Source organism: Marmota flaviventris, chromosome 4 (assembly GCF_047511675.1).
Source record: "Marmota flaviventris isolate mMarFla1 chromosome 4, mMarFla1.hap1, whole genome shotgun sequence".
Classification (NCBI taxonomy): Eukaryota; Metazoa; Chordata; class Mammalia; order Rodentia; family Sciuridae; genus Marmota; species Marmota flaviventris.
The window spans coordinates 125,718,898-125,745,388 of NC_092501.1; the positions used below are offsets into that span (position 1 = coordinate 125,718,898).

General features: G+C 40.5%; 1 protein-coding gene and 1 long non-coding RNA gene across 2 annotated transcripts in view; both read left to right on the forward strand.

Annotated features, from left to right (window-relative positions):
- LOC139705450 (uncharacterized) overlaps window positions 1-26,491 on the forward strand; it is a 56,191-nt gene that overhangs the window by 9,306 nt on the left and 20,394 nt on the right. The gene's annotated exons all lie outside the window — the stretch shown is intronic.
- On the forward strand, window positions 15,741-17,482 carry LOC114087275 (sperm motility kinase 2B-like). The gene has a single exon (XM_027928712.2). It carries the CDS (start codon window positions 15,932-15,934, stop codon window positions 17,480-17,482), a length of 1,551 nt encoding a protein of 516 aa, XP_027784513.2. The 5' UTR covers window positions 15,741-15,931.

The following is a 26,491-nucleotide window of genomic DNA, read 5'->3' on the forward strand; positions in this document are numbered from 1 at the left end:
TTCTTGGGAGGCCAGAGGGGAAAGCTGGTCACTTATCAGGGATCACTTCTGGTGATAGCCACATGATCTTCTGTCAAACTGACCTGGTGAGGGGTAGAAAAACTATCTGAAAGTGAAACAAAACAAAACAAAACCAAAAGACTCTGGAAAGGAGTCAATACTTAGAAAAAGGGTTAGTTTCTGCTTTATGGCTTCCATTCTGAAAACATGTGGCTAACATATGGGTTTGAGGAACACTAGGAGAGAAAAATAGGACTGAAAAAGCAGCTGAAGAAATAATTGTTGAAAAAAAAATTGGGGGGGGCGGTACTAGAGATTGAACCCAGAGATACTTAACCAATGAGCCACATCCCCATCCCATTTTATTTAGTATTTACTCATTCTAAAATATTTTTTTAGTTGTCAATGGATCTTTATTTTAATAATTTATTTATATGTGGTGCTGAAAAAACAAACCCAGTGCCTAACACATGCGAGGCAAGTGCTCTACCTCTGAGCCACAACTCAATTCCTTATTTTTTATTTTGAGACATGGTCTTGCTAAGTTGCCTAGGGTCTTACTAAATTGCTAAGGTTGACCTAGAACTTGCCATTCTCTTGCCTCAGCCTTCTAAACTGCTGGGATTACAGATGTGCACCAGAAAATGATTCATATTTGATGAAAGACATTTACAGATACAAGAAGCTGAGTAAAGGTCTAGGGATGAGGCTCAGTGGTAAAGTGGTGGCCTAGCATGTGCAAGGTTCTGAGTTCAATCCCCAATACTACACACACAAGAAGCTGAGGAAAACAACAGAATAAATACAAAGTAAACTATGGTGAGGCACATCATAGTAGCTGTGGTCTGGATGTGGTTTGTCCCCTCAGGTTCATTCACTGGAAGCTTGGTCCCCAGTATGTGAATGCTAAGAGGCAGTGAGACCTTTAGGAAGTGGGGCCTAGTGGGAGGTCACTAGGTCACAGGGGGCATCTCCTCAGAAGGGATTAAGGTCCTTCTAGGACCCTGAGTTAGTTCTCTAGAGTGTGTTGTTATAAAAAAAACTGGCCCCTTTCCACTCCGTCGCTTCCCATCTCTCCCTGTGACTCCTTCCTCATGTGTTACTGATACCACTGGTGGTTACCGGTGACGAGTCCTGCCTCTCCACATGTTGAAGTGTAACACTAGAGAGGCATGCCATGCCGAGGCAAGCATATGAAGCAGGGTTTATTTAAAAAGGGGTAACACGGACTTCTCCCGGGAGGGAAAAAGGAGCCATAGCTGGTATCCTGGTATCCTCAGAAGCAGGGTGTTCTGCCCTTTTTTTATATGTCCTAGGCTTCCTCTGTTCTCCTGCCTTTTCCTCTTATCTCTCTCCTTGTGGAAGTGACTAGGCTTAGGGGATGCTTCCTGGTGAGAAGCAGATGGCTGGGGGAAGGGCAGGATAGAGCATCCCGGGACACATTAAAAAATGACTTTATTACTCCCTGGGACAGGTTACTTTAGCAACAGTTTGGAGGGGGGGGGGCAAGTTCTTGATAAGCAGGAAGGGGTCTGAAGGAATTAACATTTCATTCCCTCAGGGGACAGTCTCCAACTTCCTGGACTCAAATTGGCCTCCTTGATCCAACCTGACTGGATTTACCCATCTCTACTGACTGCCTGTCTAATTCTGGTTTCAATCCTGTCTCTTTCTTCAAATTCACTCTTCTGCCATGATGTTCTGCCTCCCCTTGAGCCCCGAGGAATGGAGATTGCTGCCTATGGATTGCGACCTCTGAAACTCTGAGTCCCCAAAGAAACTTTTCCTCCTTAAAATGGTTCTTGTCAGGCCTATTAGTCACAGCAGTGAAAAGGCCAACTAAAATAGAACCCAACCTTAACACTCATCTGGGTATTCTAATTTGTCTCCCAAAGCAAAACTCAAACAAGTCCAGAACTCAGGAAGCAACCCTCTGGTGTCCCTGTCTTCTTGTACGAAGAAGAATTACTGGTCCTTGAGTATTTAAATGACATCAGGTGCAACCTCTTCTATAGTAACTCAGGGGATGATTAGGGGTGGGCAGAAACTTCTTTTCCACTGGTGACATCTGGCAGTGATTTCATGTGAGAGCCTAATTACAGAGCCTCTACTGTACCTGGCCTTGTCTCCAGTAATAGTCAATTTGAATTGTCAGCTTGATTGGATTAAGAGATTATGGGTGTATTGATGAGGGTTTATCTAGGAATGATTGGTTTTGGCATGTGGGATAGCCAATTGAAATGGAGACCCTCCCTAAGCGTGGGCAGCATCGACCAATGGGATGATGGCTTGGTTGGAATAAAAGTTGGAAGAACAGGGAAGCAGCTGCAGAGGCAAGCTCGATTCTCTTCTACCGGTTTCTTGAGTGCTGCTGCGATCCTCTGAGAATATCGGACTCTGCCAGTGATTCTCCAGAGCCTTCTCAGACTAGGGGAGCACCCTTGATCTCTCTTGTTCTGGGGCTTCAGCCTCTCTCACCGCACAGCTGCTGGTTCTTCCAGCTCTCCAGCCTTCGGACGGCCATTGTGGACTAGACAGCTTCTGGCGACGGAAGCCAACCTAGTAAGTCCCCTTTTTACTTATTTAAAAAATATTTTTAGTTATAAATGGACACTGAAATGAAAGTGACCACAACACTCAGAAGAGATCTTTATTGCAGCAGTGCGGAGGAGGAGGAGGAGGAGGAGGAGGAGAAGAAGAACAGATAGAAAGGACCAGAGGTGGGGGGGTTTGAGTGCCTGGGTGATCCTGCAGCTAACATTCCTTCAGCCCACCCTGCAGACAACTTAGTTCAGCCTGCCCTGCACCTAACAGACACAATATCCACAATATATTTTATTTTATTATTTTTAAATTTTATTTTTTAAATACATGACAATAGTGGAATGCATTACAATCCTTATTACACATATACAGCACAATTTTTCATATCTCTTTATATAAAGTATGTTCATGCCAATTTATTCCATTATACATGTTCCTCTTTTTTTTGTATTACAATTCTTAATACACAGATATACCACGATTTTTCATATCTCTGTTTGTATGTTGGCACCAAATTCAAATCTTCATTCATGTATTTTGAATACTAATGAGCATCACATTTCACCATCCTTGCTAATCCTCTTCCCCCTCCCTTTCCCTCCCACCCCTCTTCCCTATCTAGAAATAATCTAATTCTCCCATGCTCTCCCTCCCTATCCCCACTTTGAGTCACCCCCCTTATATCAGAGAAAACATTCGACATTTGTTTTTTTGGGATTGGCTAATTTCACTTAGCATTAACTTCTTTAACGCCATCCATTTACCTGCAAATGCCATGATTTTCTTCTTTTTTAGTGCTGAATAATATTCCATTGTGTATAATTGTCACTTTTTTTTTTAAAATCCATTCATCCACTGAAGGACATCTAGGTTGGCTCCACAGTTTAGCTATTATGAATTGTGCTGCTATAAACATTGATGTGTCTGCGTCCCTGTGTCTGTGTCTGATATGCTGTTTTAGGTCCTTTGGGTATAGTCAGAGAATAGGAATAGCTGGGTCAAATGGTGGTTTCATTCCCAAATTTCCAAGGAATCTCCATACTGCTTTCCAAATTGGCTGCACCAATTTGCAGTCCCACCAGCAGTGTATGAGTGTACCTTTTCCCCCACATCCTCCCCAACACTTGTTGTTGTCTTCATAATAGCTGCCATTCTGACTGGAGTGAGATGATATCTTAGAGTAGTTTTGATTTGCATTTCTCTGATTGCTAGAGATGATGAGCATTTTTTCATATATTTGTTGATTGATTGTATATCCTCTTCTGAGAAGTATCTGTTCAAGTCCTTGGTCCATTTATTGATTGAATTATTTGGTGGTTTTTTTTTTTTTTTTTTTTTTTTTGGTGCTTGAGCTTGTGGATTTCTTTATATACCCTAGAGATTAATTAGTGCTCTATCTGATGTATGAGGGGTAAAAATTTGCTCCCAGGATGTAGGCTGTCTGTTCATCTCACAGATTGTTTCTTTTGCTGAGAAGAAACTTTTTAGTTTGATTCCATCCCATTTTTGATTCTTGGTTTTAATTCTTGCTCTATAAGAGTCCTATTAAGGAAGTTGGGCCTAATCCCACATGATGGAGATGGGCCTACTTTTTCTTCTATTAGACGCAGAGTCTCTGGTTTAATTCCTAGATCCTTGATACATTTTTTTAAAATTAATTAATTTTTTTAGTTTTCGGCGGACACAACATCTTTGTTTGTATGTGGTGCTGAGGATCGAACCCGGGCCGCACGCATGCCAGGCGAGCGCGCTACCGCTTGAGCCACATCTCCAGCCCCTAGATCCTTGATACATTTTGAGTTAACTTTTATGCATGTTGAGAGATAGGGACTCAATTTCATTTTGATGCATCTGGATTTCCAGTTTTCCCAGCACCATTTGTTGAAGATGCTATCTTTTCTCCAGTGCATGTTTTTGGCATCTTTGTCTAATATAAGATAGTTGTAATTTTGTGGGTTAGTCTCTGTGTCCTCTATTCTGTACCATTGGTCTACTAGCCTTTTGGTGCCAGTACCATGCTGTTTTTGTTACTATTGCTCTGTAGTATAGTTTAAGGTCTGGTATAGTGATACAATCTGTTTCACTCTTACTGCTTAGAATTGCTTTAACTATTCTGGGTCGCTAATTTTCCAGATGAATTTCATGATTGCTTTTTCTATTTCTATGAGGAATGCCATAGATGATCGGAATTGCATTAAATCTGTACAGTGCTTTTTGGTAGTATGGTCATTTTGATAATATTAATCCTGCCTATCCATGAGCAAGGTAGATCTTTCCATCTTCTAAGGTCTTCTTTGATTTCTCTCTTTAGGGTTCTGTAGTTTTCATGGTATAGATTCTTCACTTCTTTTGTTAAGTTGATTCCCAAGTGTCTTATTTATTTGAGGATATTGTGAATGGGGTAGTTTTCCTCATTTCCTTCTCAGAGGAGTTGTCACTGATATACAGAAATGCCTTATTTTTAAAATTTTTTTATGTGGTGCTGAGGATCGAACCAAGTGCCTCACATGTGCTAGGCAAGTGCACTACCACTGAGCCACAACCCCAGCCTGTGTCCCTTTTTTATAATTATACTTCCTGTTGATTCTGTTCCTCTAGAGAACCCTGACTAATACATCTCCCATCCCTTCAGTCTCAGCCACACTGGTCTCCTAGCTGTTCCTCATACAACCCAAGTGCTCTAGCTTCAGCGCCATTGTATTTCCCAGCGCTCATTTCTCAGTTCTTGAAAACTGAGTGTTGCCTCTGCTCTCATCCACATGTGCTCTCATTCCATTCAGTCTCCTCTCAGTCACACCTTTCCCTGGCCACCCATCCAACACACAGCACCCCCGCCATCATTCTCTTTATTTTTTACCTTGCTTTCTTTTTTCTCTTTGATGAGGTCTTGCTAGATTGCCCTGCCTCCCAAGTAGCTGGAGTTGCAGGTCCATGCCACACAACTAGCTTTATTTTTCTTTATAACAAGTCTCACTGGCAATATTTACTTACATGTTTGTTTATTATCTCTCTCTTCCTAAGTAAGGGGCAAAGTCCAAGAGGAAAAGAGCTTTGATTTATTCATTGTTGCATGGATTGTGCCTACTATAGTAGCTGGCATAAAAATGAAATTAATAAATATGCATTGGTTGTATAATTTATCTAAAAGAATATATTTTTTTGAGACTATAACTAACTGGGTACCTACCTTAGAGCTAGGCTTTCACCACACTTTTTTTCCATTCTATGTATTTAAATTGATTTAAATCAAGATTAAGATTATGAGATTAAAGTTGTGAGGAAATAAGACCTAGACAGTAGGGTAATCTGCTGATCTGCATTCAATTTATATTCTTGGTACATCATGAATTTTCTGAATTCATAAAATCAGGGCATAAAGAAGATTAAGAATGATATCAATTGTATTAAGCACTAATTTTATATTAGGAACTTGGAAAATTGCTTCTTCAGAACCAGATGGGTATAGTTAGCACAAAAGGAAGTACAGATTGGGTAAAATTGGGGCATCTGACTTCTAAATTGGTCAAATTATGTTGGTAATTACTAAGTCTTTGTTTTATGTCATGATGACCAGAGACCATGAAGCACTGTTGAAGACTTCACTTATTGAAATAATGAGAGAATGGGATAGGACATTGTCTAGATTTGCTAAGAACTGTGTCATACACTTGACTTTTCATATTTACATAAGGGCCTTTCACCGAGGTAAAACATAACTGAGAAGTCATTAAGAGAGAATGCTCTGTCACATTTGGGAGTGAATGTATGGGTGCAAAAGGATTCTGTGTACGGTAGTGGTTTGGATAATGGCCCCAAGAATGTCAAGGTACTAATTCCTGGAACCTATAAATGTTAACTTATATGGCAAAAGAAACTTTGCAGGTGGCATTAGGTTAGGGATCTTGAGACTTGAGATCATCCTAAATTATCTGGGTGGGCCCTAATCATAACCACAAGGGTCCTTATAAGAGGGAGATAGAGGAGACTTGACAATAGGAGAGGAGAAGGCAATGTGATGATGATAACAGAGATCAGATGGGACACCTGGAAGTCGAAGGAAGGAGCCACAAGCCCAGGAATAAAGGTATCACTAGAAGTTGAAAAGAACAGAGACATTCTCCTTGCAAAGCCTCCAGAAGGAACAGCTCTGCCAACACCTTGGTTTTGACTCAGTGAAATTGATTTCAGATTTCTGACTTACAGAACTGGAAGAGACATTGTTATGTTTGTACTAAGTAACTAGACACCTGATAACTTGTTACAGCAGCAATAGGAAACTAATACATGTGTTTTCTGGGAATACTTTGCTTCCAAGGAGTGGATACCAGAGCATCTGAATTGGAAGCAAGCTTCCTAGCTGTGACACCCATGCACACTGGCTGCTGCCTTCACCTTGTTTCCCAGAAAGCAGGACGTTTGGCAAAGGATAGGATGCTAACATCTTTATGAGGGGTGCAAATCTGGGATAGTAAGGTGAGAAAAGGGGAAGTGAAGCAAGAAAAGTTGCCTAAATTATTGACTCTAAGATATGTTGCTTCCCTGGCCACTAATTTTTTTTTCTTCTTTATTTTTCTGGGGATTGATCCGAGGGTGCTTTACCACATTTCCAGCCCATTTTATCTTGAGACAGGATCTCACTAAGTAGCTTAGGGCCTTGTTAAGTTGCTGACGCTGGCATTGAACTTGTGGTCCTCCTGCCTCAACCTCCAGAGTTGCTGAGATTTTAGGTGTGCGCCACTCTGCTTGGCTCCACTGATTCTTTATGAAAATAAAGAAAGGAAAAAAATAGCATGCTGAGGGACACAGGGAATTTTGGCAAGGGAAAGTTATGCATATTTTTCTGGCTTAATTTTTCTGACATGTTGTTTATCATGGGCTTTGGGGCGGGGCATTGTAGGTTTTGACAAATTGTGAATGTGACTACACATCCTTAAGTACAAGTATTCTATAGCAATGGAAAATTAAATAGGCTTAAAGAAGATTTTAAAGTGGTTAATAATGAGACTAAAAAAATCAAATATTACAATTTGAGAAGACTAGACCATCCCATTTTTCCAGTGCAGTTAGTGTGTACTAAAAATGAATAAGCAAATTTTCAAAAAGGAAAATTCAACCTTGAGGTGCATTTCTATAATTGAGAAATATAGCAGAAAGTAAATAAAAACATCCTAATTCTCTAAGAAAAAGCAAAAGTCGTAAAAGACAAAATAACTAAAATGCTGCAAGAAGGAAACTATCCATTCATGTGAGTGTAGACACACACACACACACACACACACACACATGCAGTAGTTTAATTGTAATTTGTTCTGAGACTATATGACAGATTATAGAGAGACTACAGACAAAACATCTTCACCGAGTCGTTTTTCCACTCCTCTTGGTTTGTGTTCAATGTGGCCAGCACACTCCGGAGGGTCATAAAGGGCCTGTTGAGCCTTGTTGACTTGACCTAAGGAGGTATTTCATGGACTCTTTCTGGTGTCTTTTTCTTTAGAGAGGATGGCAAGAAGGTCTCTGGAGCTGCTTGGGCAGAAGAGCTCACTGGCCCTCTACAGATGACCTTGTGAGAGGTCATTTTACTTGAATAGGGATATCTTTTCTCTAGGTTTTCTCAAGGTCATCTGTAAGGTAAATGGCAAAAACTTAGAATATTTTTGCATTGGTAATTCTTGCTGACCTCGAACTCCAGTTGAATTTGAACCACTTTGTTTAGATTCCAAATCACAGGTGAAATGGAGTACAGGAGTTCAGCAGGAAGCATTTCCATGGGGTATTTCTTCACAGAAATGTTTGATACTTTTTCTTGCATTACTTCTTTTCATTGAATTTCTTTGGATCTGTTTGTGAACTTGGTAAAGACATCATCTTCTGGTGTCTGTCTTCCTGAACCGTCTTCCAGTGTAACGTCTCCCTAGCTCTCCAGAGATAGACTCCCCGTGCATGGGCAGGGAGAAGTGCTTAAAGGCCCCTGGATGGACTAGAAATTTGTGATTCTACTTAAGGTACAGTAGAGAGGTTTAAAGGGTTCTAGCTTTAAAAGATGCAGATAGTTCAATTAGAACATTGAACTGAATAACTCCATTTCTTTTTACAAACGAAAAATGACAAAATTAAGATCCCAAGCCAAGAAACACATCATGATGTCCTTTGGTGAAAAATCTCTGGTTGGCCACCTCTGAAAGTTAATCATAACCACTTTCTGTCCTCAGGAGAGAGCTGGTGGTAGTGGGGGAATGCTTTCTGTGCTGGCTGTGGCACTCCAATAGAGCCTAGTAAATGTGGATAATGGATTACTCTGTTATTATGTGATGACAGAGTAAAGAATATCAGAATAGTGGACAGTGCATTATTTTTGTGTAAGATGCATTGACAGGGATTTGTTGTAAGAGATTCATGTACATTCTCCCCCATTTATAAAAGGGCCATGGTGACCACAATGTTGTATGACTGACCAGAAATCAGGAGGACCTGAGTCCTAGCTGCCTCCCCATTAAGCATTTGGCTCTAGTCACATGGCCTCCCTGTTGGACCTTCAAGGGGCCAGCTCATTCTTGACTGAGGGATTTGCACCTGTGTTCTTCTCCCTCCAGTGTCCACCTCCTTAACTCCCACAGACATACTATGACTGGTTCCTTTACTTCTGTAACATTTTTACTCAAAAATCTTGGGGTCTTCCCTGGTTACCCTGTGGAAAATTCCCAGCTTTCCATACTGGCCACAAGCAATTACATGAACACTTTGTATAAACTGTCATTATGTTTAATTCTTTGCATGTTCTTACTAGAATACTCTTTTATTTTACTGATTTGTCTCCTTAACTGTCTCCATCACTAGATTGTAAGCCTCAAGGCAGATATGTTGCTTGTTTTGTTCATTGTTTTATCTCCAACTCCTAGAAGAGTGTTGGGCTCATAGCTGGTCCTCAAAAGGTATTTGTTGAGAGAATGAATGGCATGCTGTGATGGTTTAGATGTAGTGTCCCCCAAAAGTTCACATGTAAGACTATGTAAGAAGCCTGGAGGAGAAATGATTGGGTTATAGTCTTAACCTAGTCAGTGAATTTATCACAGATGGGATTAACTGAGTGGTGGCTGGAGGCAGGTGGGGCGTGGCTGGAGGAAGTAATTCACTGGGGGCATGGTTAGGGGGTATATATTTTCTATCTGGAGAATGGAGTTTCTTTATCTCTCAGTTCCTGATGTTCATGGGAGCTGCTTCTCTCTGCCGTACTCTTTTGCCATGATGTTCTGACTTACCTTGAACTCTGAGGAATGGAGCCAGACTTCTATGGACTAAGGCCTCTGGAACCATGAGCTCTTAAATGAACCTTTCCTTTTCTACAATTGTGCTAGTTGGGCCTTTTAGTTACAGCAGAGAAATAGCTGACAAATATACCTGCCAAGAAGCTGGCCAGCCTTTTTGGAGAGAGTTTGGGGAGGTAGCCTGCGAGGATTGATCACTTCTAAGCTGAGACCTAGAAAGCCAGGTTTCTCTACCTGGAAATGCAAGTTTCCCTCTTGGAACTGGGAATTCCTTTCACCCCTATCAAGCACTCTACTTCAAGAGATAAAAATAGAAAGCAGAAATCTTTCTGGACTTCCTCTACTCTGTTGGATGACAGTGCCGACAGGCAGCACAGTTACAACTAGTTTTCTTTGGCTGACTCACTTACCCATTTAGTCTTGTAAGGACCATGTCTGTTGGTTACCAACTGTATCCTGGTGCCTCAGTAAGTATCAGATGTGTGAGTTAGAAACTATAGACATGTGACTGTGAATCCCACTAACGTACTTGCCTAGTTTGTTTAAATATGGAACTAGGATCTGCAGGATTGGCACAGTGGTGAATCTTTTTTTTTTTAAATTTATTTATTTTAATTAGGTATATATGACAGCAGAATGCATTTTGATTCATTGTACACAGACACCGTGGTGAATCTTAAAAAACATGGTGTTGCCCTCATGGAGTCCACATAATCATCAGCCAGAAGTAAAGCAGAAGTAAAAACAAGGATTTTGTATGTAAGGAAAAAGAGAAAGGCGAGAATGCCATGAAATTTATAGCAATGAAACTTTTGGTGCATTATAATTGTACATAATGGTGAGATTCGTACATGCACATGAAATAACCATATAATTTGGCTAATATCACTCCCCAGTATTTCTCCTTTACCTCCCTTCTGCCTCCTCCTGGTAATTTTCCTGTCCTCTACTGATCTCCCTTTGATTTTTAATGAGATATGCTCACACCCCATCTTTTTATTTTTTATTTTTTTGTTCCCTCTTTGGCTTCCACATGTGATTGAGAACGTAACAATGCTTAACTTTCTGGGTTTGGCTTATTTTCCTTAATGTAATGGTCTCAAATTCAATCCATTTTCCTGCAAATGACATAATTTCATTCTTTGTGGCTGAGTAACACTCCATTACAGCAAGGGAACTTAATCTGGGCTTGAGGGGCCTGCTGGAAGTGGAAGATTTTATAAGGAAGGGATTGTCCTCTAGAGGTGGGTGCTCATCATGTGCAGAGTGAGTGTGATAGCTGAGAAGAAGCCCTGTGTGACTGGAGAGTGAGAAAGAGAGAACGCATGCTGGAGGGGGAGGCAGGAGCACAGATTGTAGATTTTGTTAACAATATGCAAACAATTTTGGGCTTTTCCTGCAAACTTCCTCTACCTCTTAGGGTAATTTTTAAAAATATTTTTTAGTTGTCAATGGACCTTTACTTTATTTATGTGGGTGCTGAGAATTGAACCCAGTGCCTCACACATGCCAGGCAAGTGCTCTACCATTGAGCCATAGCCCCAGTCCCTCTTAGGGTAATTTTTTAAACTTTGTATTTGGACATAATTTTAGACTTATAGAAGTGTTGCAGAAACAGTTCCCAAATCCCTTTCACCCAGCTTCCCCCAATGTCAACATCTAATGTAATCATAGTATAATTATTGAATCTGAAACATTAGCATTGATGCAATACCAGTTATTATAGATTTTTTTTCAGGTTTTCACTACTGTGAAACAGCTATTGAATTTTGCATTGGATTTAGTTATCATTCTCCTAAGTCTCTTCCAATCTCACACTCTGAACATGACATTTCACTACTTCAGCTTATCATAAAAATGAGGATGATAAACAGTTATCACACCAAAAAATAATAACAATTCAACATTGTCTGTTAGTATTCCATTTTTATTGCTGCTCCTAAGATATCAATTATGGCTAATTTTCCATTAATATTATAGTTGAATTTCATATTGTGCTTTGAGTTATATCTCTTTAGTTAGCTGTATTCTAGAATCTTTCTATCTGCTATGGTAGTGATTTGCTCACGTGGCAAAGTAAAATGAAATTTAAACTAAGTAAAATTTAAATCCTGTTCCTTATTCACATTAGCTACATTCTAAGTGCTCAGCTAACATATGTAACAGGTGGCTACTATGGTGGAAATCACAGATATAGAATATTTCCAGAAAGTTCTATTTGGATAATCCCATTTTAGAATATTTCCCTCCTATATTTTCCATGTCATTAACTTTTCATGATAGAAGAACAGTTGCTGCTTAGAGCAGGATTTCTCTAATTTAGTGCTGTTGCCTTTCTTGTGGGGGATGTCCTGTGCCTTGTAGGATATTTAGCAGCAGCATTTGGCAGTAGGAGCCCCCAGTAATATCAACTGAAAATGTCTCCTGCTATTTCTAAATGTTCTTTGAAGAATGAGAGTCACTAGTTTAGGAAACTTTGTTCTGTTTTAATTAAAGATATTAGGAAACCAGAAGAGATGAGCATAATTTATTCTGTATAGGTATAACACTTGTTTTGTTTGAATGAGTGAACAGATGTTGAGATGTTAGGAGCTTTAGATGTTAGAAGAAGATGAATTCCATCAGGAAAATTTATTGGCCCTCCTTTCCTTGTTTCTCTTCCAGTCTTGCCAAGTTTGATCAGGAATTAGAGTGCAGAATCAAGAACATATTAATTAGCTCCAGCTATGGCTGTCAAGCCCTGCACCTCCTCTGCTGCACTTGGTGGAGGGAAGGGGAAAAGCTGATGCCTCTGCATCTGCCCCAATTATCCCTCAGGCCCAGGTCACACTCAGAGCTGATTTTTAAAAGCAAACTAACATTGTAGGTTCTTACTGTTTGCACTCCTTATGCTCCATAAGGTGCCATGAACGCTTTCTGAATTCCTCTGCTTCCTCATTGGCAGTGTATCAAAGGACAGGGCATTAATGCAGGGAGCAATTCTCAACTTATTTTTGTGAGGATGGCATTGCCAGATCATTCAACCAGAAAAGACAGTGCCAAAAAAACAATGGAAGAAACCCAAAATTGACTGGCCAAATTCCATCATGAACTAGACATGAAAGTTTCTATATAATAAGCTATTTTTATTGACAAGTGTAGCAAAATCACATCTATGAATTAAAAACCTCTTAGAAAAATAGGAATAGATAGTGGGTTGATATATCCCTGCAATGCATGTTTAGATTTCAACCCCAGACCTAAGAAAAAGGAATGTATTTTTAGAAATGGCATTATTATGAGGTATTTACCCCAAGACGGGGTCATAAGGGAATATAGGATGGGCTATTGGTTCAGTGTGACTTGCTTTCTTATAAGGAGAGCAGGGTGGGATGTTGATACTGTTGCAGTTTTGTCCTTATAAGGAGAACAGAGTGGGCTAGTGGTTCACTGGAACTTGTGCCCTTATTAAAAGAACAGGGAGAGCTCTGATTCACTATGCTTTTCATCCTTCTATGATTGTATTCTGTCTATTTGATTTTTTTAGTGAAATATTTGAATTCCTATCCCTTTTCATTTTGGGTTTGTTCTTCATGTATTTCTCTGTGGTTCCCAGAAGGGTCCCTTTAACAGGGGAAAGAGAAATTATCTGATGTGAACATATAGTAGCATAACTTCAGTAACATGAAGAATGCTGCTCCCGTACATCTGTACTCTGTCTCACTGATGTCAGAAATGTAACAAGTGTATGCATTGTGTGCAGAGTCAAGGATGAAGTTCCTCTGAGGGCCTGTGTACTTAAGCCTGGTGAAACAACATTTTAGGCATCCTCTGGGTCAGCAGAAGATCCCATGATCTCTATTCAAATAAATATTCTGTTCTTTGGAGCTACTCTCAGTGGGTATGATCTTGCACGTTCCTGAGATACCCTCAAAGCATCTTCCCTATTGTGTTTGTGCAAAGAATCTAGCATGTCTTTAGGGTCGATAAGATCTTCAACAATCACATCTTCTTTAGCATCAACTTTGCATGTGCATTTCTCTCCAAACTGCAAATTTCAAAAATCCTTTTGCTCTGTTTGTTGCTCCCCATTCTCACAGTAAAGTGGGCTAAAAGCTGCCAGCAATATACATGCCAGTGACTGAATGCTGTGCTATCTTGAAATTTCCTCCACTCGGTTAATTAGCCCCTTGCTTTCAAATTCAGCCTAAAACAGAGTCTTAGCAAATGGGCAAAATATGATCAAGTTCTTTGACAGAAAATACACAAACGACCTCTAGTCTGATTTCACAGTCTTCATTTCTTTCTGAAACCTCATTAGCATGGTAAGCATTCCTACTGATATTCTGGTCTTCTGAGCTCCCCCCAGAATTGCTCATTAAGCTCTGCTTACTACATTCCAAAACTTTTCAGGCTTCCATCTTTGAACTGTGAAAACCATCTCTAAAGGTTTCTGATCCATGTGGTCCAGTTGTCACAGGAATGACCCCACTTTTTGGGTGCCAATTTCTGTTTTTAAGCTTAATTTGGCACTAACCACACCACCCAATGAGAACAACTTAGGGATGAAAACTTTATCCCAAGCACATGCTTTTAGAGGTCACAGTCTGTAGATGGCTGAAAACATTGCTCTGGGCCCAATGTGAGGCAGCACATCATGGGGCAAGGACCAAGCAAAGGAAAGCTGCTCTCTTCATTGCAAAAATGAAGTAGACAGAGTTAAAGGAGACACAGGGGAGAAGCACCTTTTCAGCTTCCACCTGCCTATAGTTAACTAACCACCCAGTTAGTCCATTGGAACTAGGAGGGTCTGATTAGGTACAGCTCTCACAATCCAGTCGTTTTGTCTTCGAATATTCCTGCATTAACACAACAGCTTTTGGGGAACACCTCATTTTGAAACCACAAGAAGTTGTAAGCCTATCTGCTCAGGACAGTGAAACCGGGGAAATGACATGTTCAAGCCCAGCTTGAACAACTTAGCAAGACCTTTTCTCACAATTAAAAGGATATGGATCTAACTCAGTGTCAGAGCACTTGCTTAAAGCATGTGATACTCTGGGTTGATGTGTTGAGTTGCCAGTATGTTGGGGCGGGGGGAGGAGAAAGAAAGAAAAAGGGTGAGGGGTTTTTGAGGGAATGAGTTCCACCCTCTGCCCTTCTATTATGTGAGGACATAGAACCAAAGTTGTGCTTTGACCTTGAACTTGCCAGTCTACAAAACTTGGACAAATTAATTTGTTAATAAATTGCCCAGTCTAATGAATTTGGTTACCATAGCAGGAAGGTACCCAGTCATCTGAGAATGCCTCCATTTCTTCCCGCTTTGGGATGGACACCTGTACTGGTTCTAGGATTCTTGGCTTCCAGAGTATATCTTTTATCACTTTGAATGTTTCAACACACTGTTTTGTGCTCTAGTGTTTCTAAGCAGAGATCTGATGAAGACCTTATGGGGAAATTATGATGAGCCCTTTCTCCCTGTCAACCCTGTAGGTGTGCCTACCATGCTCTAGAGGGTCTTAGGAACAGAGCATTGTTATATTATAATGATGTGTGTGAGGTGCAACCATCCTTTTGACACCCATTATTCAGTGTTGGATAGAAGAAAAAGAAGTGGGATACCTTGAATGTAGATCTGATGAGGTCTTTCAATGCCAAAGTGATTACAGACTTCTAGACTTGAAATGAAAAGTCCATTGACTACTGTACAAATTTTAATTAAAAAAGATACATGTCAGTTTCTATAACCCATTGAATTGAAAAACTTCTGGATTCCTTTCTGATTCTTACTGTGAAAGTGGCCTAAAGGGAGATGGCCAGTGTGGGTGATGTCCAGGCGTGACCAGGACATTTCTCACCAATGTGAGCGAATTTCAAACACTGGATGTATAAGAGGGTGGCTGCAGCTGGGTATTTGTCCATAAGTACAGGAAGCTCTTGGTGGTGACCTGTTGGACTCCCAGCTAGTTAGCACATTTGTTTGGTGGTTGGCCGTTGGTGGTTATGGTCTTTGGAGATTGGTTCTTTGATTTGGGTTTCTTGTTTAGTCTTGTTTTTTTTTTTTTTTTTGGTTTGTTTGCTTTGTTTTATTTATTTATTTATTTTTTAGGTAGCATCCTTATTTGGTGTTCCTGCTTAGGATGCATAGTGGTGAGACTAGTGTAGTGTCGCAGAGGCCTTATTCCTGCCAGGAGAAGGCCTTCACAGACCATTACCAGGTCTTGAAGGACATTGGGTATGGATTGTTTTGTCAAGTCAAACTAGCTCGCCATCTGCGCACTGGAGCTGAGGTGGCAGTGAAAGTCCTGCCAAGGAGCATGTGGAAGACTTTGGTCCTCCCTGAAATACGGGCAATGAAGACCCTGAACCACCCGAACGTGATCCAGCTCTTTCAGGTGATTGAAACCTGCAAACAGATCTACATCGTGATGGAGTACGGGGTTAGAGGAACTTTATTTGACCTCATCCTGCCTGGGGGCATGCAGGAGAATGAGGCCAAGAGACTGTTTAGGCAGATCACGTGTGCGGTGTGCTACTGCCACAAGATGCACATCTTGCATGGAGACCTGAAGCCCGAGAACATTGTGCTGGATGCCAAAGGCAACATCCGAATCATCGACTTTGGCTTAAGCACCATGTTCAAGCCTGGGCAGAAGCTGACCCAGTTTTGGGGCACTCTGGAGTACCATGCCCCCGAACTTGTGCGCAAGGAAGTACATGAGGGTCCCCCAGTGGACAGCTGGAGCCTGGGTGTCATTTTGTATTTTATGTTGACTGGACACCGCCCATTTAAGGCATCCAGCAAGAAGAGGCTAAGGAAGAAGATCTTACACCCCAAGGTGAAATTTCCCCAGCATGTCTCGGCCGAAGCACAAAGACTCTTGAAGAAAATCTTGATAGTGGACCCTAGAGCAAGGCTCTCGGTAGAGGAAATCTTGGCGGACCCGTGGCTGAATCAGGATGAGGAGAGTTTATCTTACCATGATGTGCCCCTCCCCAACTTCTCAGACCCCACAGTACTGACAATGCTATTCGACATGGGGTACGACCCTTACAGTACCTGGGTGTCACTGTCCCAGAAAAAGTTTGATGATGTGATGGCTTCCTATCTCATAATCCAGCAGCAGATAAGCCAGGGGGCAGGCTGCATGAAGCCTGTGAGAAGGGATCCTTCCATTTTCCCTGCCCTCCCGCAGAGGAGGGCGAGTGAGCCTGCCCTTCACACCTTCCCCCTGCCCTGTGAGCATCATCAGCCTCAGGAGGCCAAGGAGTCAGGGCAGAAGGGCTTCAGAAGGGCCAGCTGGCCTGCCATTAGTCTCTGCTTCCTGCATGAGAAGCCCCCTACTCCCAGGTTAGCCTCCCAGCATCACTCTATGTTCAACTCACCCCAACCCTGGCCATCAACAGACAGCCATGTCACCCAAGATGCCACCACAGGGCGTCCCTGGGGCCACAGGAAGGGCTGGAAGCGGGTGAGGCAGAGGATCGCTGCCTCCTTTCGCGTACTGTGCTGTAGCACATCCTCATGTGTTGGCGAAAACGAGACTCCTACAAGGAGATTAGAATCCTATGTTACTACAGTTCAGATGGACCAAACGAAGAAACAGCCAGCCAGAGGACCTTTTGCTCTGTGGATGCTGTCATCACTATGTGGGCATTGGTCATGTGGACCCCAACAGCTGCAGGACTGAGAGTGCACACTGGCTGGGCTTCTCCACATAGGGTCCAGCCAGGAGCACACCTGGATCTACCTGGACATCAGGTGTTTCCCTTGCCTTCACCTGCCAGGGACATCAGATGAGACTATTTACCCTGGGACCCTTCCCCTACTCTGCTCTTCTCTGTCCTCTCTCCCATGCTCTTGTTATGGCAGAGATATTTCTTAATAAATTTGTTTCTCTCAAATTGCATAGTCAAATTGATATTCTAAAGATTAAAAAAAACCTGATCTAACAAACGGGGTGGGGGGGTGTCTGTGAGTGAGGGCTGGAGCCCACCAGGCATCCTTTCTAAGGCCTGCACCACTGTGCCTCCCTCTCCTGTTCAATGTACAGAGACCTACTCACCTTGAACCAGTGCAGATGAGGACTCACTCGCTTTAGCTTGTGTACAAGGGAACACACTCACCTTTAGCCAATGTAGATGGGGACTCACTTGCTTTGATCTAGTGCCAGTGGAGACTTGTTCCCATTAAACTAATGGATGAATATTTTGACTTAGAGCCATATTTTGACTTATGAGTGACTTTGATCTGGTAGCTTTTGGCAGAAGGAATCCCTCTCTGAGGTATGTGGAGAAGAAGGTGGGTGGGAACTGTTGGAGAAATCATATCCGAGAAGACCCCAGAGTGTTCTATGGCATCATCTCCTTCATACTGTTTGCTAGGAAGTCAGAGGAGGGCCAGGGGTTAGGGGTGGGCCTGCCTGCAGCAGTGACTGTGTGCCTCACCACCTGCCATGCTGCCTCATCACCCAAATCCTCATGGCTCCTGCTTGTGAGAAACTAATGTGACTCCATTTTTGAGAAACCAGCCTCTATCTCAGAGCAAAGCCTGTCCAGGAAGGGGGCATGACCCTTGTCCTTGGAAAAACCCACAGAGCACTCCTAAGCACATACCCACCCTGCTGAGTTGCTTGTCTGCAAATAATGAGAGACCTGCAGCGCCAGGTGTCCCTGACTCAGGCTAGGTGAGGACCCATAGCAACCCCCTAGTAACCACCAATCAGCATGAGACAGGGAAAATACCTGGGATGCCAGATGACCGCCCCCCCCACCCAGTAGTTTATGGTGGTTGATAACATGTTGGGAAACCATGTAGTTTTGTACATACACCCCTCGTGGTTTAAACCAATCAGTTCAAAGGAATCTCCCTCTTGAACTAACCAATCACCCCTACCCAACTTGTTCCCGCCAGTGAATGTGCTAATCAATGTTAAGAGTTGTTGTTTGGCTTTCCCGCGGTATGGAATGATTTGCTGTATGATGTTGTGATGCATAGAGTATCCCCCCAAAACCTATAAAATCTCACTTAACAAACGACCAGGACTCACTCCCTGGGACTGCTGCATTGGAAACGGTTGTGAATCCTGGCTTGAGCCTGCAATAACGACTCTTGTGTGATTGCACTGGTTTCAGCTCCTGGAGGTCTATTGGGGTCCCATGAATCTGGCATAACACTAGAGGTAGCAGAGGAGGGAGCACATGGGATTTGGGGAGTCAGATGACAGGCCATCTTATGGATGCTATTTACATAAAAGCAAAGTGTACCCATGTGGAATTGCTCTTTGTTTTGGGTTCTCTTGATGCTGAAGTTTGTAAATTAAAGGGTGCCCAAATGAAGAGTGGGAATACTGTGTTGGCCAGGAGGGGAGGCTCTAACTCCTTCTGCCCTGATACCTTTACAGGACTGCGCCCCCAGAGTTTATCTGACAGTTTTTTCCTATTATTCTCTCAGTGGTCAGATATGGATACCTATTAAAAAAAAAAGTATGTCACATGTGTCATTTTAGTAGTTTGCTATTTTGTGATAGGGCTCTAGTTGTAAGGTTATCCGATGGAAGTTTTTTTAAAGAGAAAGTCTTCACACATTTTTCTATAGAAAAATCCCAATGGTGGTGAATCCCCCTAAGGCAAAGCCACTTCCCAGCTTGAGGCAGGGCACAGGGTGTACAGACAGGAAATGGCCATTTTCTGACCCAACCTTGGCCTAGGGAAGGGATTGCCTAAGAGCTGCCTGAAAGGTCACAATGTGCAGGGGGTTCTGGGAAGCAGGAGAGGCCTACTGAGGATCATGGAGGAGTGTCCTGGGGAGGAAGCCCAGGCCCAGGTGACAACTCCAGGCCCACACTGGGACAGTCACAGAGGTGTGCAGGGATCCTGGAGAATGGGAGGGAGGCAGTATAGAGGAGGAACGCCTTTTTGCATTTTGTGTGGCTTGTTCTCAGGAGCAGAAGGACATCCCAGCCCTATTTTGTATTTCATTTAAAGACAGGGTCTCATTGAGTTGCTTACGCTTCGCCATTGCTGAGGCTGGCTTTGGACTTCTGATCCTCCTGTCTCAGCCTTCTAAACTGCTGGGATTACAAGTGTAGGCCACCATGGCCAGCCAAGAAAAATGGATTTTAAACAGTGTATTTTTGAACTTAAATTATTTTTTCAAGCTGATACATCAAAACAAAAAGTATACACACGATGAGGTTTCGTGATATTTTAATACATGGGTACATTGTGAAATGTTTAGATCAGGTTAAACATACCTATTTCCTAAAACAAAATTTTTATGGTAAAAAAATTCAAAATCCTCTGGATTTTGCAGATACCCAGTTCATAACTGTTATATGTAGGTGTCATGTTGTACAAGAGCACCCCAGGAGTTCTTGCTCCTATCTTAATGGTGTCTTAGTACCCTTTGATCAACATTTCCCCATTCCTCCTCCCCCCTACTCTCCCCAATCACTGGTAAGCACCATTCTATTTACATCTTCTTTGAAATCAACTCTTCTAGATTCCATGCATTTGTGAAATCATGCAGCCTTTGTTTCTTGCACCTGGCTTACTTCACTTAATAATCCCTAGTTCCATCTATGCAGTCACAAATGCCAGGGTTTCCTCCTTTTTATGGCTGAGTGGTATTCCATTGTGTTTATGTAACACATTTTCTTTATTGGTTCAGCAGCTAATGGGTACTTAAATTGTTTTCATATCTTGGTTATTGTGAATAGTGCTGCACAATCATGGGACTGCTGATGTCTCTATGACACCCTGATTTTATTTCCTGTGGATATATCCCATTAGAGGGATAGTTGGATCATGTAGTAGTTACGTTTTTGAAATTTTGAGGAGCCTTCATACTATTTTCATAGTTTAGCTATTGTGAATTGAATGTATCATCATTGATGCTGTTATATTAGTATAGTATGCTGAGACATACTATATTAATATGGGTGTAGACCGAGGAGTGGGATAGCTGGGTGAAATGGTGGTTCCATTCCAAGTTTTCTAAGGAATCGCCATACTGCTTTCCAGATTGGTTGCACCAAAATGCAGTCCCACCAGCAATGTATGAGTGTGCCTTTCCCCCTACATCCTCGCCAACAGTTACTGTTGTCTTAATAGCTCCATTCTTATTGGCATGAGATGAACTCTTAGAGTAGGCACAGGGTGTACAGACAGGAATTTGTATTTCTTTAATTACTAGAGATGTTGAACATTTTTTCATATATTTGTTGATCAATTGTATATCTTCTTCTGAGAAGTGTCTGTTCAGCTCTTTAGCTCAATTATTGATTGAGTTTTTTTTTTTTGGTGTTAAGTTTTTGAGTTCTTTATATATTCTGGAGATTAGTGCTCTATCTGACATGCATGTGGCAAAAATTTGCTCCCATTCTGTAGGCTCTCTCTCTTCACCTCATTGATTGTTTCTTTTGCTGAGAAGGAGCTTTTTAGTTTGATTGCATCCAGTTTACTAAACCTTTTCTTTATTTTTTTTCACTTTAGGAGTCTTGTTAAGGAAGTTGGGGCCTAATCTGATGTGATGAAGATTTGGGCCTACATTTTCCTCTATTAGGCTCAGGGTCTCTGGTCTAATTCCTAGGTCCTTGATCCACTTTGAGTTGAATTTTGTGCATGGTGAGAGATAGGGTTTAGTTTCATTTTGATGCATATGGATTTCCAGTTTTCCCAGCACCATTTGTTGAATAGGCTATATTGTCTCCAATGTATGTTTTTGGCACCTTCTCCAATGTATGTCTAGTATAAGATAACTGTATTTATGTGGGTTTGTCTCTGTGTCTTCTGTTCTATACCATTGGTCTACATGTCTATTTTTTGTGCCAATACCATATCATTTTTTGTTACTATAGCTTTATAGTATAAAAGATCTGGTATTGTGATGCCTGCTGCTTCATTCTTCTTGCTAAGGATTGCTTTGGTTATTCTGGGTCTCTTATTTTTTTTTTTAAATATTTTTTAGTTGTTGATGGACCTTTATTTTATTTATTTGTATATGGTGGTGCTGAGAATCGAATCCAATGCCTCCCGCATGCTAGGCAAGTGTGCTACCACTGAGCCCCAGCTCCAGCCCCTCTGGGTCTCTTATTTTTACAAATAAATTTCATGGTTTCATTTTCTATTTCTATAAGGAATGATGTTGGAATTTTAATTTGTATCACTTTGAATCTGTATAACGCTTTGGGTAGTATGGCCATTTTGATAATATTAATTTTGCCTCTTCAAGAGCATGGGAGATCTTTCCATCTTCTCAGGTCTTTTTCAGTGTGTTTCTTTAGTGTTCTGAAGTTTCTTCTGTCTCATTGCTCTGGCTAGAGTTTCAAGGACTATGTTGAATAGAAGTAGTGAAAGAGGGCATCCCTGGGTTGTTCCTGTTTTAGAGGAAGTGCTTCCAATTTTTCTCCATTAGGAATGATGTTGGCCTTGGTTTTAGCATAGATAGCTTTTACAATGTTGAGGATGTTCTTACTGTTGTCTTAATAGCTGCCATTATGGTTTTTCTAATGTTTGGAACATGAAAGGGTACTGTGTTTTGTCAAATACATTTTCTGCATCAATTGATATAATCATGATTCTTATCTTTAAGTCTATCGATGTGATGAATTATATTTATTGATTTCTGTGTGTTGAACCAATCTTGCATTCCTGGAATAAACCCCATTTGATCATGGTGCACTATTTTTAAAATATGTTTTTGTATGCGATTTGCCAGAATTTTATTGATAATTTTTGCATCAATGTTCATCAGGGAAATTAGTCAGAAATTTTCTTTCCTTGATGTGTCTCTGTCTGGTTTTGGTATCAGGATGATACTAGCTTTGTGGAATGAGTTTGGGAGGGTTTCTTCCCTTCTATTTCATGGAATAATTTGAGGAGTACTGAGATTAATTCTTTTTTGTAGGTCTTGTAGAACTCAGCTGTGAATCTGTCTGGTCCTAGGCTTTTCTTGATTGGTAGGCTTTTGATGGCATCTTCTATTTCTTTGCTTGAAATTGATCTGTTCAAATTGTGCATGTCCTCTTGCCTCAGTTTGAGTTGATCATATGCCTCTAGAAATTTGTTAGTGTCTTTGAGGTTTCCTATTTTACTGAATTATAAATTTTCAAAATAGTTTCTAACTATCTTCTATATTTCAATTGCGTCTGTCGTGATATTTCCTTTTTCATCACAAATTTTAGTAATTTGAGTTTTCTCCCTCCTTCTTTTCATTAGAGTGTCTAAGGGCTTGTCAATTTTATATTTTTTCAAAGAACCAGCTATTTGTTTTGTCAATTTTCTGAACTTGTTTCTTTTGTTTCAATTTCATTGCTTTCCACCCTGATTTTAATTATTTTCTGTCTTCTACTATGTTGATGTTGGTTTGTTCTTCCTTTTCTTGGGCTTTTACCTATTATGTCAGGTCATTTATTTGTTGACTTTTTCTTCTTTTAATGAAAGAACTCCATGCAATGAACTTTCCTCTTAGTACTGCCTTGGCAGTGTCCCAGAGATTTGGATAAGTTGTCTTGGAGTTCTCATTTATCTCTAAGAATTTTTTTAAATCTCCTTCCTGATGTCTTCTGTTATCCATGCATTATTCAATAGCATACTGTTTAGTCTTCAGGTGTTGGAGTAGCTTTTCTTTTTAATTTTATCATTGACTTCTAATTTCATTTCATTATGGTCAGACAGAATGCAGGGCAGTATCTCTATTTTTTTTTCTGTATTTGCTAAGACTTGCTTTGTGGCTTAACATATGATCTATTTTGGAGAAGGATCCATGTGCTGCTGAGAAGAAAGTGTGTTCACTCGATGATGGATGGAATATTCTATATATGTCTGTTAATCTAAGTTATTGATTGTATTATTGAATTCTGTAGTTTCTTTGTTTAGTTTTTGTTTGGAAGATCTATCCAGGTGGTGAGGGAGGTGTGTTAATGACACTCAGTATTAATTGTGTTGTGGTCTGTTTGCTTCTTGAAATTGAGAAGGGTTTTTTGATATACATAGATATTTATGATTGTTTTGTCTTGTTGATATATGACTCCCTTGAGTAGTATGAAATGACTTCTTTATTGCTTTTCACTAACTTTGGTTTGAAGTCTACTTTATCTTATATGAGGATGGAAGCCCCTGCTTGTTGATGTGGCCCATGTGAGTGAATGTTTTTTCCCATTGTTTTACCATTAGTCTGTGGATATCTTTTCCTGTGAGATGAGTCTCTTGAAGGCCACATATTGTTGGGTCTTTTTAAAAAATCCAATATGTTAGACTATGTCTTTTAATTGATGAGTTTAGGCCATTTACATTCAGGGTTATTCAATAATAACCCTGTATTTCAGGGTTTATGTATTTCATTTTCATTTGTATTCCCAGGCATTTTGGTTTATTTTTGGTTTTTAACAGAACTTGGCTTCTCCTTTGATTGTCCTTTCCCTTAGTGTAGTTCCTACCTTTGCTGATTTTTACTGTTTATTTCATTTCCTCCTCATGGAATATTTTGCCAAGACTGTTCTGTAGTGCAGGCTTTCTTGCCATAAATTCTTTTAACTTTCTTTTATCATGAAAGGTTTTTAATTCATCATCAAATCTGAAGGTTAATTTTGCTAGGTATAAGAATCTTAGTTTGCATCCATTTTGTTTCAGAGCTTGGTATGTTGTTCCAGGATCTCTTGGCTTTGAGAGTCTGGGTTGAGAAATCTCCTGAGATCTGAATTGGGGTCCCCCTATGTGTGATCTGATTCCTCTCTCTTCCTGACTTTAAAATTCTATCCTTATTCTGCATGATAGGCATTTTCATTATAATGTGTAAATTTTAATTATTATATATTATACAATATATATATATATATTATATATAATTACATGTAAATCTGTTGTAATTTTGTACATTTGGTATCCTGTAAGCCTCTTGTATTGGATTTTCCAATTCATTCTTTCTGTTTGGAAAATTTTCAGATATTTTATTGAAGAGACTGTGCATTCCTTTGGTTTGAATATCCATGCCTTCCTTTATTCAAATGACTCTTAGATTTGGTCTTTTGATGCTATCCCATAATTCTTGGATATTCTGTTCATGGTTTCTTACCATATTCACTATGTGGTCAACTTTATTTTCAGGATTGTATATTTTGTCTTCATTGTCTGAGGTTCTGTCTTCCAAGATCTAGTCTGTTAGTGATGCTTTCTATTGAGGTTTTTAAAATCTGATTTATTTTTTCTTTAATTTCAAGGATTTCTGTTTGGCTTTTTTTCAGAATCTCTGTCTCTTTCTTTAAGAAATCTTTTGCTACTTGTATTTGCTCTCTTGTCTTTTTGTTGCAGTGATCAATTTTGCCTTTATTTGCTCTCTTATGTTATTCTTTGATGCTCATATCATGTACATTCTGAACTCCTTCTCTGACATTTCATCGACTGCAGTGTCAATGGATTCTATTATTGTATCACCTTGGTTTGTTTGGGGCACTTTCTTCCCTTGTTTTTTCATGTGTTGGTGAGTCTTCCTCTCTTGCAGTTCAGAGCTGAGATATTACAGTTTCTACCCTATAATCTTGTTGTGTTCCTACAGGTTACTAATACCTTGCCTTTAAAGGGGAGATCAATGTTTACAATACCCAATGCAAACAATACGTAGCCATAAATCTAATAGCTCCTAATTAGACAGTTATTTATTTTCAAAAATGGAGTCACATCAGTTTCTCAACTGAGGGGTGTGTAGGAATGTTTGTCATGTGGGATAGCACAGCCCAATAGATTGGAGGCTTGGAAGAACAAAGAATCAATGGAAGATGCAAGATCCATTTTTTGGGGGAATGGTTTCTTAATAGTTGCTTTAATCACCAATGGACATCAGATTCTTGCTCCTTTCTCTTCTAAAGGGGACTATGCTAGTGATTCTCCAGGCACTTTCTAGGATTCCATCTCAGACTGGGATATCATCATTGATCCCTCTAGTTTTGTGGCTTCAGCCTCTTGGATCTGCACAGCTACTGGTTCCTCCAGCTCTCCAGCTTGCAGATGGCCACTGTGGGCTATCCTGATTCTGGGTGTATAAGCCAATCTAGTCAATCTCTTTTTCATAATCATACTTCCTATTGATTCTGTTTCTCTACAGAATCCTGAAAAATACACCATCCTTTCTGTCCTTTAGGGTTCATGTCTTTAAATCCTTAATTGTTTTTGAGCAGTCTTTTTGTTCTTGTTATAGAGGGACATACAAAAGAAAAGTAATGTTCAGGCTGCCGTCTTGGCAGAAAGATCAAGCTTTTAGTTTCTATGTGTGTGCCGTTCAGCTACCTTCTTAACTCTTCACAATACCTCTATGTTTCACTGTCTCAGGAGCACTTCTAACAGGGAACTGCTATTTGGGACTCTAAAAAGTTGGTTCTGGTCATGGTGTGATCTTTTTTTCAGGGCCCACATTCTTTAAAAAGAATGCCATAATATTGAACTGAAACTTATATACCATAAAATAACATTTACTTGCATTGTTTAATGAAGTTTGGCAGATGCATACAGTCATGTGAATACCCCAGTGAAGCCTGAAAGCATTTCCATAATTCAACATGCAATGAATTTTTCTTTGGAACTGAAGCCAGATTTAAAGTTAGGTAGTCAGTGTAGTTAGATAAATCGGTCTAATATCGAGTGAAATCTAAAATGGAGACCCTGCGGAGAATGACTCAGGGAAAACACAGGACAACTCATGGAAT

Bases quoted from the DNA above. Each gene is read 5' to 3' on its own strand.
- LOC114087275 (XM_027928712.2), top strand. From the start codon at position 15,932: ATGCATAGTGGTGAGACTAGTGTAGTGTCGCAGAGGCCTTATTCCTGC.